The sequence below is a fragment of the Sinohyriopsis cumingii genome, chromosome 15, assembly GCF_028554795.1.
Source record: "Sinohyriopsis cumingii isolate HCF-2022 chromosome 15, ASM2855479v2, whole genome shotgun sequence".
Classification (NCBI taxonomy): domain Eukaryota; kingdom Metazoa; phylum Mollusca; class Bivalvia; order Unionida; family Unionidae; genus Sinohyriopsis; species Sinohyriopsis cumingii.
Window position 1 is genome coordinate 16,399,989 of NC_142975.1, and position 15,067 is coordinate 16,415,055.

At 39.0% G+C, this 15,067-nt stretch overlaps 1 protein-coding gene across 1 annotated transcript in view; it reads right to left on the reverse strand.

The window, feature by feature from the left end:
• The window catches only part of LOC149781319 (uncharacterized), a 53,266-nt gene that overhangs the window by 13,388 nt on the left and 24,811 nt on the right, over nt 1-15,067 (reverse strand). The window contains exon 2 of the mRNA XM_089935413.1: nt 13,362-13,547. Within this exon, the coding sequence (XP_089791539.1) occupies nt 13,362-13,547 (186 nt within the window). The remainder of the gene's footprint in view (nt 1-13,361; nt 13,548-15,067) is intronic.

The following is a 15,067-nucleotide window of genomic DNA, read 5'->3' on the forward strand; positions in this document are numbered from 1 at the left end:
CGATCATCAATGGCAAGCCGATTTAGCTGATGTCTCTCATTTGGCCAGCTACAATCGTGGCTACAAATATTTGTTTTGTGTCATCGACGTCTTTTCCAAATTTCCCTGGGTCGTGCCCTTGACTTCCAAATCGAGCAGCGAGTTAGTGCGAGCCCTGCAACGAGTGTTGAAACAAAGTGGTCGTCACCCTCTTCGATGGCAAACGGACAAAGGCACCGAATTTCTGAACCAAGCTTTCCAAAAAGAATTAAAGAAACGTGACATTCATTTTTTTACCACCGAGAATCCCGAAACCAAAGCCAGTATCGTGGAACGTTTTCAACGCACTTTGAAAGAACGCATGTGGAAATATTTTACGCATCACCACACTCTGAAGTACATCGACATCTTACCGCACCTGGTGCAAACGTACAACCAATCTTACCATCGAAGCATCGGACGTGTCCCGCAAGACGTGACTCCCGAGAACGAAGTGTTGGTGTTTGAGCGCCTGTTTGGTACGTCCCCGACGAAGGCTGTCCCCAAGAAAAGTGGAGAGTTGGTCGTAGGAGATTGGGTGCGCATTGGCAAAACCAAACGCACTTTCGACAAAGGTTACTTACCTAACTGGACGACCGAATTGTTTCGTGTCACTGGACGAGTGCATGGCCGTCATCCTACCGTCTATAAATTGGATGACATGAACGGAGAAGTGCTCAAAGGAACGTTTTATTTGCCCGAGTTACAACGTGTCACCAAAAAAGAAGACGACGTGTACGACATCGAAAGCATTCTCGAACGCAGAACCCGTAAAGTGGGCAAACGACGTGTCAAAGAAGTCAAAGTACGTTGGAAAGGATATCCACCCAGTTTTGATTCTTGGATCGACACTTCGCAAGTCATCGACTATAAAAAGAAGTGACCATCATGCCTTTTCACACAGACGCAGCTACGTCGACCACTCCTCCTTCACCTAGTTCTTCTGTGCAAGATTTACAAAAACAACCCTTGTGGGTGTGGTGTGGAGAACGTGTGCCTAAAACGCAAATCGTCTTTTTCTGCCAAATCTTCGTGGTGTATTGTGTCATCGGGGCAGCCATCGCCAATTTGAGTTTGCAACAAGGAGACAAACAATTGTGGACCATTTTATTGAGCAGTTGCATCGGTTACCTGCTTCCCAATCCCTCCCTGAAATTCTCTTCCAACGGGAACCTGGTGTCCAGTGCCAGTGCCAGTCACCACTCCAACAACAATCACAACCAGAACCCCATTTTGGGCGGAGACACGCCTCTGACGTCCACTAACCCCTCGGACAGCCACAGAACTCTGGAATTATGAGTCACCAAAACCAATTTTACTTAACCTTACCCAGTGACAGTTCCATGGAGGTGTTTCCCCACAACACGTTGTGCTGTTACACGGCCAAATTACCTCAGGCCATCCCCTTAGATCACGAAGCCCATTGGGAAGTGGCTTTAGTAGAAATCATTCACCCGACCCAAGTCCTCAATATCCTTCCCAATCAAAATTTTTTTGATGTGGAAGTTCATGACGAGCAAATGCAACAGTGGATGGATAGCAATGTCAAATATGACATGAAAACCTGTACACAAAAATACACCACCTATCACTTGTTTATTCCCCCAGGCTATTATTTTAGTGGCCAACATTTGGTCAGCACCATAGCCTCCAGGTTTAATCTCATGTTTCTGAAAGCTTTCGAGCATGTCAACAAAAGTGTCACCATGGAGTACCACAAAACAGCTCGTCGCTTCTCGATGAAATTTGAACGGAGTAAAATCATGTCCATTTTATTTTGTCCTGAATTGTACGACATGTTGGGCGGAGACATTGACATGAGAATGGTCATGATGAAGAAAAACGAATTACCCATCGTTTACGACAACGAGTCTTTTAGCAAGTTATTTCGTACCCCGGTAGAACTGAACCAAGGACTGAATTTGATGTTTGTGTATTCCGATGTGGTGGAGTACAATGTGGTGGGACACACGTCCGTGCCGTTACTTCGTGTCATTCCTTTCAAAGTGGATTCTGCCACGAACGCTGACGAGGAAGGTGGAAACACTTGCCACGTTCACCGCGAATTTGTACATCCTCACTATTTGCCTGTCAGTAAGTCTTATTTGGACACGGTCAACATTGCTATAAAAGGAGATCTTGACAAAATATTCCATTCACCGAAGGAAAAGTCACGGTGAAACTCCATTTTCGAAAACGATTCTCTCACGATTCGTAAGTCATGTATCCAGTGTACCGAGGCGTTGCTCGACAGCGAGGACACGGTTTAGGAGATATGCTGAAATCGGCCTTTCGTTCGGTGGCCCCGGTGTTGAAACCGATGGTGACACGCGGATTGCACGCCTTGAAAGATGCGGAACTGACGCAAGGCAAAGAATTTCTCCAAAATGTCATCATCGACAAACAAAACCCTAAAGAAGCCTTCATGAGGGCAGGCAAAAATGTCTTGCTGCAAACGGGCAAAGACATTTTGGGTCGCCGAGAAACACCTATAAATGCCCTGCACGCTACCGAGTCAGGCATTCAGCAAGGACAAGGCAGAAAGAGACGACGAAGAAAACACCCTTTCACCAGACTTCACACGTCTAAAGCGAGAAAGGCCAAGAAAAGAAGAACCGTTCGAGACTTAGACGTTTTCGATTATTGAGACACGGAGAAAATATGATGCACCGAGAATCTTGCGCTTGTTCCAAGACGGAACTGGACCTGTTTGCCATGCCCCCCACGATGATGACGATGCAAGAATCCCAATGGGTGGAATTTCACCCCGTCTCCTCTTTGACGGATTCCGCTCCCATCGAGTTTGAAATCAAAGGACAGCCCGAAGATTACATTGATCTGAATAGCAGTTACTTGTACTTGAAAGTCAAAGTTCTAGATAAGGATAATGGTGCAGTAGAAGACACTGAGAATATAGCTCCCGTCAACAATTTCATGCATTCCTTGTTCAGCTCAGTGGACTTGTACTTGAATAACAAACTAGTCAGCAGCAGCATGGATACTTACCCTTATCGTGCCTACCTGGAAAATCTCTTGACGTACGGAATAGATGCCAAGAACACTCATCTCAATGCCTGTGTGGTATGGGAAGCTGACGAACCTACCAAGTTTGAAATATTGGAAACTGATGAAAAGAAAGACAACAATGATGGATTTCTAGAAAGAAGAAAGAGAATCACGGGAGTCGACACAAGTTTAGAACTGATGGATCGTTTGCATTTGGACATGTGGTTGCAAGAAAAGTATTTGCTGAACGGGGTGGATGTCCGCCTGAGACTGAATCGTAGCAGTACCGCTTTCCATTTATTGGCTGATAGTGACGGTTACAAAACCAAAATCCAAGAAGCCAGACTCTACGTACGCCGTGTGGAAGTGTTACCTAAAGTGGGAAACGACATCAGTCAGACGTTGAGCAGAACGACCGCCAAGTATCCCATACGACGCGTGGAAGTGAAAACCTTCACCATTCCCAAGGGACAGCGATCCATGATCGAAGATCATCTTTTCCAAGGACAGTTACCCAAACGTTTGATCGTTGGTATCGTCGAGAATACAGCCTTCAACGGAGCTGCCGAAAAAAATCCTTTCTACTTTCAACACTTTGGCGTGTCCAAAATCGAAGTCAGTCGCGATGGCAAAACCTTGTGTACCCGACCGTTTGAACCTGACTTTACCAAGAAGAATTACTTGAGATCGTACTTGTCCTTGTACGAAGCCACCGGACAGTTAGGAACCAATACCAGTCACGGTATTACGTACGAGGATTATACAGGAGGCTACGCTTTGTGGGCTTTTGATTTCACTCCAGACCAAGGCAGCGACGAGGGACATTTCCACCCTATAAAATCCGGCCAGATTCGTGTGGAAATTCAGTTTAAAGACCGAGACCCTGATGAAACGATGAACGTCATCCTGTATGCAGAATTCGATAATACGATAGAAATCAACAGTTTGAGAGAAGTCATCCTAGATTGCTAGAAACCATGGAAGACTGTTGTCCCTCTTTACCTAGTGGAGAAACTTTGGACATGAAATGTGAGGAGACTGTGGAAGAAGAAGTAATCATGATGAAGTCGAGATGGCCAGAACAAGAAGCCCATTTAGTCTCCTGTTTTGCCAAACACTTGGTCGAAAAAATGACGGAATTGATCAAGAAAAATTGCTATGGATGTCAAAACGATCATCCCAGTCAAATTCAACACGATAAATGCCTGATGTTGAGTCAAGAAGAAAAATTGGACGAGTATCTGGACGAAGCTTGGAGTCTCATCTCGGACAAAGACGTGTGGCACCAGTGGTATAAAGACTTGCGTGAACATTCTTGTCCACCATTAACCACTCAAGAGATCCATCGTATCGAAGCTCTCCTGAATCAGAGTGAGGAAACAGAACGAATAACCGTTTATTCGTCAGACATTTTCAAGCAAAAAGTCAGGATCGAATTGACGACTTATTATTACCTGTGAAGAAGAAAAAAAGCACACACAAAACAATGGATACCTGGGAACTTTATTACCTTTTGAACCACAGTTCGTATACGGCTTCTTGGAATCCTGTCGTCTGTGCTAAAGATGAACTCCCTCATCGCAAACCTAAAGACCATCTAGCTTACGTGATCAACACGGACGACGGTCATCTCCCAGGAACCCACTGGGTAGCCGTCTACTTTCCTCAAGAAGGATGTGTGGAATATTTCGATTCGTATGGATTGCCCCCTTTGGAAGACGATATCATCGACTTTATGAGAAGAAATGCTCAGACTACCCGATTCAATAACGTGAAATTACAAGGCACAGATTCCTTGGTGTGTGGACAGTACTGTGTGTATTTTCTGCATCATCGCAGCCTGGGCTATTCCTTAGAACATTTAGTGACTCATTTTGATCCTCGTTCTTCTTCTAGAAACGATGTGAAAGTAGATCGATGGTTTTGTGACCATTATGCTTATCTTTTGTCTCAAGCTAGGAAACGTAGTGTCCATCAATGGCCTAATGATTTCCAACAGTGGAAATCACAATTTCATTCACAACGTTGTCAGCCCTGTTTAAAGTAGACTGTCAATTGAGAAAAAATGTTTGTGATTTGAAAAAAATTGTTTGATGTTATATTGTTGGATTATTGTTAAAAATGTTAGAGTTGTTGTTTAGTGTTAAGTGATTTTTGAATAAAAAATGTTGCGTTTTGAAAAAAATGCCTTTGTCTTTTGTTTAGCTATAAGAATGTTGGATTGATGCTCTTTCATTTCTTACTATCCCTCTCATGAACGTTGCGGCTCGAAAACCGTGTGGGGGATGTTTTCCTTCACGTCCGCGCTTTGACTTTAAGAACCGGGGTTGTTTCCAGTCTAACCATCCATTGTCGACTCATCCTCCTACGAAGATGTGCTCCAAACTAGCTAAACTCAACGAAGCCTACGTGAATTTGCATAGGGTCAGACACAGTCTGATACCGAAGCCAGAAGAAATAGAGAATGTGAGAATGCTAAAAGTCACTGAAGACCTGATAGAAGAGCTCTGAAGAGAAGAAGTGAACAGGGAGAAAGAAGAATGGACAGAGAAGTACAGACTTCAGAGACAGCAGCAACAGCAGCAACAGCAGCAACAACAACAGCAGCAGCAGCAACCTGAAGCTGACAGAGGCTTTGTCGATTGTCGTATCGACACCAAAGAGTTCTTCTTCTCTTTCCGAAGAAGCAGACCTATCGCCAGAAAGTCTATCCTCAGAGGACATCGCATTCTTAGAAACTAAAAAAGATTGCCATAGCAAACAAAAAAACAGCCCTTTTCAGGGCTACCCAATACTCTAGAAAAGAAATAACCATCCATTTGCCAATGTGTGTAGGTAGAGTAGTGTGAAAATAAACACTAACTCTTTTTTAAAAAATGTGAGGGTATGTGTTTGTGAGTTTGTGTGTTTGTATTTGTAAGCGCTCACGTAAGTTGGTGTGGATAGTAGATTAAAATCATGTTTTTTGGTGTTTGAGGTGTACATTTGGGGTTAGATTGCTTTGCGTATGTAAATAGTCTATTGAAGTGATTTATAAAAATTTTTAAAATAGTGATGGGTAGCATTAAAAAAGTGAGTGAGTGTTTCTTTTAGGTCCGCGCATTGTTTTTTGGTCATGATCTAGGTAAGATTAATTTTATGTTTTTAGGGGGATGTTTTCCTTCACGTCCGCGCTTTCACTATAAATTGAAACTCGTTCGGCAGTCTAACTACCCTTGTTGATTGATCAACACCAAAAATGAATAGCAGAATAAGCAAACTTCTTGAACTCCAGATACATCTGGAATATGTCAGGCGCCTGTTAAATGAACTGGCCGCGGAGGCTATAGTAGAAGAGGTAAGAATAAAGAAGGAAGAGGAGGAGAGAAGACAGAGGGAAGAGGAGGAAAGAAAATAGGAGAGAGGATGTCGTACAATATTCCCGAGACAGAGGATTGGGGTGTTGAAGCGAATCATCCTCCCTCTGCACTCCCCAGAAGAAAGGTGATAGGAGACTGGGGAAGAAGATGCGTGTGTGGCGCCAGGCCAGGAAGGTGCCATCATTAGATAGGTGCATCTGGAGTTCAAAAAAACAGCCCTTTTAAGGGCTACCCAATACTCAAGAAAAGAAATAACGATCAATTTGCCAATGTGTGTAGGTAGAGTAGTGTGAATATAAACACTAACTCTTTCTTAAAAAATGTGAGGGTATGTGTTTGTGAGTTTGTGTGTTTGTGTTTGTAACTGCTCAAGTAAAGTTTGTGTGAATAGTAGTTTCTTTATTGTTTCTTAGCGTATGTGGAGAGTATAGTTTGGGTTTTATTATATGAAATGAGAAAAGTGGGGATGTTTTCCTTCACGTCCGCGCGTTGTTCGGTCATGATCTAGGTAAGATCAGTTTTATGTTTTAGGGGGATGTTTTCCTTCACGTACGCGCTTTAAGTATAAGAACCCACAAAGTTTGATGTTGGAACCATTCTAAGGAATAACTGAGACAAAATGACTCAAGTATCAGTTCTATTTAATCTATTGAGAGACATCTATTTCTGGATAATGGATGTAGAATATGTTTTAGGAAGAATAGAAGAGGAATGGAGGCATGGAGATATGAAAGACTTTGTAACGAGTCAAGTTCAAGGCCTAAAGACAGCAAGAGATATCATAGCAGGGATGATTGAAGAAGAAGTCAATAAGTCAAGAGGCTTCATTAACCCACCTTACTTCAGAGTGGGAAGTTTGAAGGAAGCACTGGATAATGTCATCAAAGTCCGGTGCTTCCTAGAAAAAATATTGTACTGGACAGAGTGGAGAAATGTAAAATGGGGATTGGAAAAGGTGAAGAAAGGGGAAGATCTGATGAGAAAAGTAATGGAGGAAGAAGTAAAGAAGATTAAAGAGAAATGGAGGGAAGAAAGAAAAGATGTGGAAAACAAAAAGAAACAGGCAGAGTTTGAGAGGTTGAATCAGAATTGGATAAAAGTTCAGGAAAAGTTTAGAGCTCTAGGTCATCCTGACTGGATGCCAGAAAAGGAGAAAAAGAAGACAGGAATAGTGACAAAAGTGAGAAGATGGTTGAAGAAGTGGAAGTGTTAGAAGAAACCCAAAGGCCCTTTTCAGGGCCAGCCATATTTCTCGAAAAGAGAATGACTTTATTCAATTGCCTACCCCGTTTTTAAATTTAAATTTAAATTTAAATTTTAAAAAAATTAAAAAAAAAATAAAAAAAATCCCATGTTCAATTCCCCTTGAGGCTAGAGTGGCCCAGGGTTTTTCCCATGTTCAATTCCCCTTGAGGCTAGAGTGACCCAAGACTATTTCCCATGTTAAATTCCCCTTGAGGCTAGAGTGGCCCACGATTTTTCTCTATGTTAAATTTCCATTGAGGCTAGAGTGGCCCAGGGGTCTCTGTAATGATAATTCCCATTGAGGCTAGGGTGGCCCACCTTACTACTTGCGGCTTTGCTGCCCCCTCCTCAGCACACGTGTACACTGTGCCTCCATTTATGTTCATATTTCTGCATATTCCTACTTTTCTATTTTAAGAGTATTCATCACTCTGTCTCTAAAACCATTTCCTATCGAGTGACTGTCTTAAATACTGATTTTGATTATTCTAAGCACACTCGTCTCGAAAACTAATAGCTTCATAATGGCATTAAGGCAAACAAAAATCCCCAAACAAATAGTTTTATAAGACATTAAGGCAAACAAAAGTCCCCAAACGAATATTTTTATAAGACACTAAGGCAAACAAAAGTCCACAAACGAATAGTTTTATAAGACACTAAGGTATTTTGTAAGGTGTTAAGGCAAGTAAGTGTAACCGAGAGAATAGTTTTATAAGCCATATTGGCAGAAGGCATTAATGAGAACAAAAATTCGCAAATGAATACCTTTATATCGCATTACGGCAAATAAAGTCCCCAAACAAATACTTTTGTAATGCATTACGGCCAATAAAAGTAACCAAAAAATGGTTTAATTCCTATCTTTAAATGATATTTTCATCACGTAAAACTTCAAGTATTATTCATTATTATTATAGCATTTCTGTGTGCAGACAATAACAAAAAACCTAAATATAACAGATTTTAGCCTTATTGTAATATTTTATGATGAAACGGTTGACCTCTTTAACAACTTCTTCAAAGCATGGCGCATGCAACCAAGCCATCGAAGGTATTCAAATCCCGAATTTAAAAAAGAACTTAAAATGCTCCAACACGCGGACAATTGCAATAACTTTATAAGGGATGAAAAATCCTTTCAGCACATAGAGAAAGAATTGAATGCCTCAGGGTAAAAAAAATCAATCATGACAAAACAGATATATTAAAAATAGGCAACTGGCGGGGTAACCACCCTGGTTTACCACCGCACCTAGTGCAAGAAAGAGCGAAAGCACTAGGAATCTTTTTCGGGAAAAATGCAGATCAGAAAATTACAAGCATCTGATCAAAAAGATTAAAGAAAACACAAATATCCGGGCTTTAACGCCATTATGCATAATGGAGCGGGCCCAAGTAGCCAAAACATACTTCTACTCCAACATAAATTATACACTTAAATCCATTTATATGAATAATATATATATATATATATATATATATATATATATATATATATATATATATATATATATATATATATATATATATATATATATATATATATATATATATATATTGGTTTGGTTCCTCTATGGGGAACAGACCAGATATATATAGGAATAATCAGTTGACAAAAAAAATTAGAAGTACCCAGAAATCTCCGTTATTTTAAAGACATTTTGCTACAATACAGAGGCTGCGATGAATTATGGAATCCCGAAACAAAAACAAACTTATAAATGGATGAGAGAAGAAATCACAAAAAGACTAAAATGTAGGGTGGAACAAGACAGTTGGGGGATAAACTGGGAGAAAACTTAGTTAAACTGGGAAAAAATTAAATCATTGAAGATACAAAGCTTAATTTTCAAATTTCTACATAACGCTTGGCTCAGGCAAAGAAGCAATTAAAAGACATGATTAAGATAATGCCAAAATGCCCCTTATGTAAAGTAGCTAATTTCACTAAGCTACACACAACCATGCAATGTGAGAAAACAAAAAATGACAGGAAAAAACTAATAATAAAAATCTGTAAGAAAAATAATAATAAATACTATAAAAATAATATTTTATATTTAGATGGGAATCTAGATAAAAACGTGACACAAAAAATAACCGATTATATAACAAAAATTATGCTAGCCTGTGGTCAAGTCATTAAAATAAAAATAAAAATTCTTTAATATACTTAATTCGGTCAGGGACGGAGGAGATGAAGGAAAGGCTTCGGTTTACAGCCCACCTAGGAGGGTGTACCGAACAGCGTGCGGGCCGGAGCCTTGCCTCTATCTCTTACCTCACGGTACCAAAATACAAAATTATATGATCTAAATTTGTCCTCATTAGGTATGCTAGTAAAACCGGGGGTGGGGGAGATGGGGGGAATTTGGTTTAGCTCCCGCATAGGGGAGAGTACCGTCAGTACACGGGCTGAATCCCTGACTCCATCTCTTACATCATGGGAACAATTTACAATTAACAAACCTAACAAACAATTAGAAAATTGGATACCCAACAAACAAATCTAATATACTAAAATAAAGGCCCTTTCCTTCCTTTGATATTATTTTTGTTTTTGGTAATGGGTACTTCTCTCTGTCCTTTTGATTCAATAAATTCTGAAACCCTTAAGGGATAGGGAACCTGCATGCTGACGAACTATGAGACACATACGCTGCAGGGCTATACCACAAGGCGCTACGCGAAGTGAACAGGCCTGCTGCACAGCCTCAGAAAAATACGTATGCAGGAAATGGACAGACAATACACTTCACTGAGAATAGGATCTAAAACACCTAAATGACAATGGATCCAATCTAACCATAGGAAAACTAACACATTTTTTATCTATTCTCAATTTAGGCCATTTCGGAACAATTTAAAAAAAAAAATTATTTTTATTTTTTATTTTTTGCTGCTACCCACAATGGCAAACCAAGGCTGAGTCCGTAAGTTAATTGATGTATTATGAACACATAATACAAGAAAATGCGGCTCCTTAAATAGGACACGGCCTTGCCAATCCCAAGAGAAAATGAGAGTCGGCACACAGTATAACAAACGCATAAAACACTAGGCTTTGTTTTTGCTTTTGTGACTTTTTAAGGCACCGATTCTCATTTTAACTCTGGTATGTGCAATCAAAATTGAGAAATTATGAAACAAAGGACATTTTGGATAATCCCAACAACATATCCGCCCCCACCCTGCTTTAAAAAAATAAAAATAAAAATTCAGTACACCTGAGAGGATTTGAAATTTGATATAACTGCTGTCCTAACGCACATATCTGTAGCATACACACAATATAGCAAATATACACGTAGCACACACGGGACGTAAGGAACCCTTCGCAAACGTCACTAAAATTCAAAGGGGAAGGGAATTTGACTAGGAAATTTAAGCCTAGAGCGGATGATCAACCCTTGGAATACACAAAGGAAAAATACCCCAATCTCAAAAATTTGACTCTAAATAATTTTTTTATCCAAATTCGTTTTCTAAAGAAAACAAACAAACATACCTTCGGGGAAAAAATAATACATAAAAACAAAAAATAATTCAACTTTTTGTTTCAACCGAACTTTTGTAAGCAAATCTCCTTTTTATTTCCTGGATGAAACAAAGCATGACTGATATTGGGACATTTGTGGACAAAGTTAAAGTTTCTCTTGTATCTGGATTTTTGTGGTAGCGTTCTACAGTTATAATGTACTTCTGAGAGAGGGTGAAATTGTTTGCATAACCAGTATGTACAAAATAATGTTGGCATATCTCTACTTCAAATAATAGAACTGATTTTTAATGTGGCATTTTTTGGACAAACCCAAGAGTAAGATACTTTCCCAGCTATTGACAGATGGATATTTTAAAAGTGCCACGTCTCTGCCCCATACCATCAAATTGTGTCCCTAATATAGTTGCGTTATAGCATGATATGTATCTTCAGTAATATTGCGGTATACCACGGTACAAAACATTTTGGTACGTTACAACATCTTACAACGATTTAGAGATTCTAGCAATCAGAAATGTTTCACGTGTTTTCTTGATTTTATTTCATTGATATTTTCTAGCGCTTTCTCGGCTGAATCTTTGCCAGATATAGTTTGTAAGGTCCATTTGTACCAAGAGTATTTAACGTAGCTGAGGTCGGTGATGAGTTTGATTATTTATCGTAAGATCCGTTCTATAAAGATGAAACTGTTGTAGATACACAATTTAAAACAGTGGATGAACTCACATAAATCTAACGAATGACTTTGCAGAGCAGTCTATCAGACATCGGAGCGTCTAAACTTTTACGCCATGTTCTAGACTTGTGCAAGGATAACTTTGGCATGAAAGAATATGCCATTTAGAGAAAAACAAACTTAAAATAGAAACCAAAACAAAAAATGTGTTAAACTAGACGGCAAAACCGTTCAAATCTCATGGAAATGGTCACTGAAAAATGAAGGCACCCGGCATTGTAAAAGTCTAGACTGGAAAAGAGTTCTAGGTTACACCAGACGAAACAAGGTGATAAATATGTGATACCCCTTGAGGAGAATAAATTTTAGAATGCACTCCTGAACAAAGAAAACAATCTTAAAGTACTGGAGCAAATAGAAACGCGATAATAGACATAAATGAATCATTTAATGAATGGGTAATATCTTAACAGATTTTCGCTTTTGAATATTTCTCTAAAAGCAGTGTGTATATAATCTGCCATTTTTGTTTTTACTTTTTCAATCAATGGATAATTAAAAGACGTATGTCACTATCAACATGTATTGGAATACGTTGTTGTATGTTTCATATCCTTACATGGAACGTATATCTGCCTGTCATTGGTCACCCAAGCGACTTAATGAACTCTTTTTTAAGAACGTATTTTCTCGCTTGCATGTGTAATGTGTAAGTAGACTGTTCAGTTAATCATTCATTATTTATTTTTATTTTCTTTTGGTGCTGTTTAATTTGTTCTCATAAATAATTGGCAATTGTATAAGCAACTGGTCTTTTATGATGTCTTAAATACTTTCAGTTGTCTTTGTTCGAGACATGTACATTTGGTACATGGTTTGACACGGCATAACAACACCAAGAGAACGCCTCATGCTGGATAATTTGTCATTAGGTGTTATAAACAAGTCAACAAAAGATCTATATACAACAGGCAAACAAAATAAATAGCGCAATTAGTCCAGCACGGCCTGTCTATAAGTCGGGTGACGTAACTCGTCAAGAGCAATGCAGTCTTTAAACAACTCACTACATGTTTATTTTTATTTTTTTTTTTTTTTTTTGGAGAAACATGAATTCAATCTAATTATTTTCATAACCCCATATATCTAACAAACTGGCAGCAACAATAATATTAAAAAGCTGCATCTCGGATCTATACAAGTAGTAGTATCTGTCTTAAAATATCTAACAGTCTGTATGCATTTTTATTGGCTGTATACCCGGAAATATGGTGTGCTCTTTATAGTTTTGTTTACTTATAAAAGCATTAAGCACAGTGGATGTCATGTGATCTCGCAGTCTATATTATTGGGCTAACTTTGCAAATAGACTTTAGCGCAACAACAACAAAAAACGCTCTGTAATAGATAATCTCGTTTAACTAGACTCTCTCGTGACTCCGAGAGAACGGTATTAAGCTCACCAAATTGAGAGTTCTGATTGAAAGAGATTGTTGGTAAGGTAGAAAGAAATGCCAGGTTCAATTCAAATTGATGACAGCAGATACCTTACCTCCCGCCCTGTACTCCTCGATGATACACGAATTATTATAAGGAGCTGTGCAATTTTTTAACATTTGTGGTTTTCCATCTGTATCCTTAAAGCCCTCGAGGAAATAGCCAGCGTCAAGACACGACGACTTTGAATTCGTTCCCGCGCAGAAATAGCACATCAAGGATGCAACTTGTTCGAATGACCCTGGAAAAGATTCATAGTTACCCGTCATTATATTACTGACTACTAACACTATTAAAATGTATTCCGGTGTGGCACTTGCTTTCGATTCGTCGTTATACGCTATTTGTTCATCACTTATGCCAATTCTTCTATAAGCAGCTATTGGTGGTGGTGTGGTGATGGTAGTAGCAGAAGTATTTCCTTGGCTTTTTCATTTTCCAGTGAACGTGAAGAAAGCCACAGATCGTAATAAGTGGCCATGTTCTGGAAGAAACATTTTGCCCCCCATCCTGGTCGATTTATTGTGTCTTTGGTTTTTATATAAGGCAATGTTAAACAAAATTATTTATTTCTTACATCAGTCTGTGAAATCATTTTCATCTGCATTCAAGGGGCTCCGAGTGGCCAAGTGGTCTAAAGCGCTCACCGTTCCTAATCACTGCAATCTCACCTCTGTCTGCGTGTGTTCGAGTCCAAGGCTCGGCTAGCGTGGGTACGTGGGAAAGCCGGCCAGTAACTTCTCGCGGGTCGGTGGTTCTGCCCTGGGTTTTTCAGGGTTCTTCCTCCACCAGTTATACTGGCCGCCATGTATAGCCTATCTTATGCTGAAAAATGGCGTTAAACTCTAGAAAAACATCATCTGCATTCAGATATAATTTGTGAGGAATAATTTAATTACCCATTATGTATTCAATTACAAAGTGCTTATTGATTTTTTGGGACTAAATCGTGTTTTTATGATTGTTGTGAATTCATTCAAAGACATTCTGGATTGTATCGTTATGATGCATCAAGACTGTTGGTACATCAACCTATTCAAGACTATTGGTACATAAGCGGATTCAATACTGGAATTCATCCAGAACATTCTATGCTTTTGGACTTGTGATAGGACATTTATGATTATTTCGAATTGAATTCAAAATACTGTATATTCCCCTTAAATATTACTTTTCTCATAGATAAATATATTTATTTACTGATTTTACTAAACTTGTTAGTTTCTCTACTTTTTGTTACATAATTTAAGACCATAAAATCGTAACATGAAACTGTCGATATAAATGTTTATATTAAAATGAGAGAACAAAATACAGAACATCTATAGGAAAGATTCGGCACCTGACATATAATATTTTAGGGCATAATTTCTTCTACACATCAGAGCACTAAAACTTGACCCCATTTGAAGCGTTGTATCTTTGACTGGGGTCTATTAGTCCTATAAAATAAATGTATGCAAGTAATATTTCTAACGATATTTTATATTTTAATTTTAAAATTGATGAAAATTTTAACTTGTAAAAGAACACTGCAAGACATTGGGTATCATAGTTTCATTAACGTCAAATAAATTATATAATACTAAGTAGAAATAAACAAACGTAAGTGCATACGTACACACACACACACACACACACACACACACACACACACACACATACATACATACATACATTACACCGCTCCGATGCTCTAAATGGTTAGAGCGTCCGCCTTGGATATGAAAGGTAGCGGGTTCAAATCACAGCCAAAACATA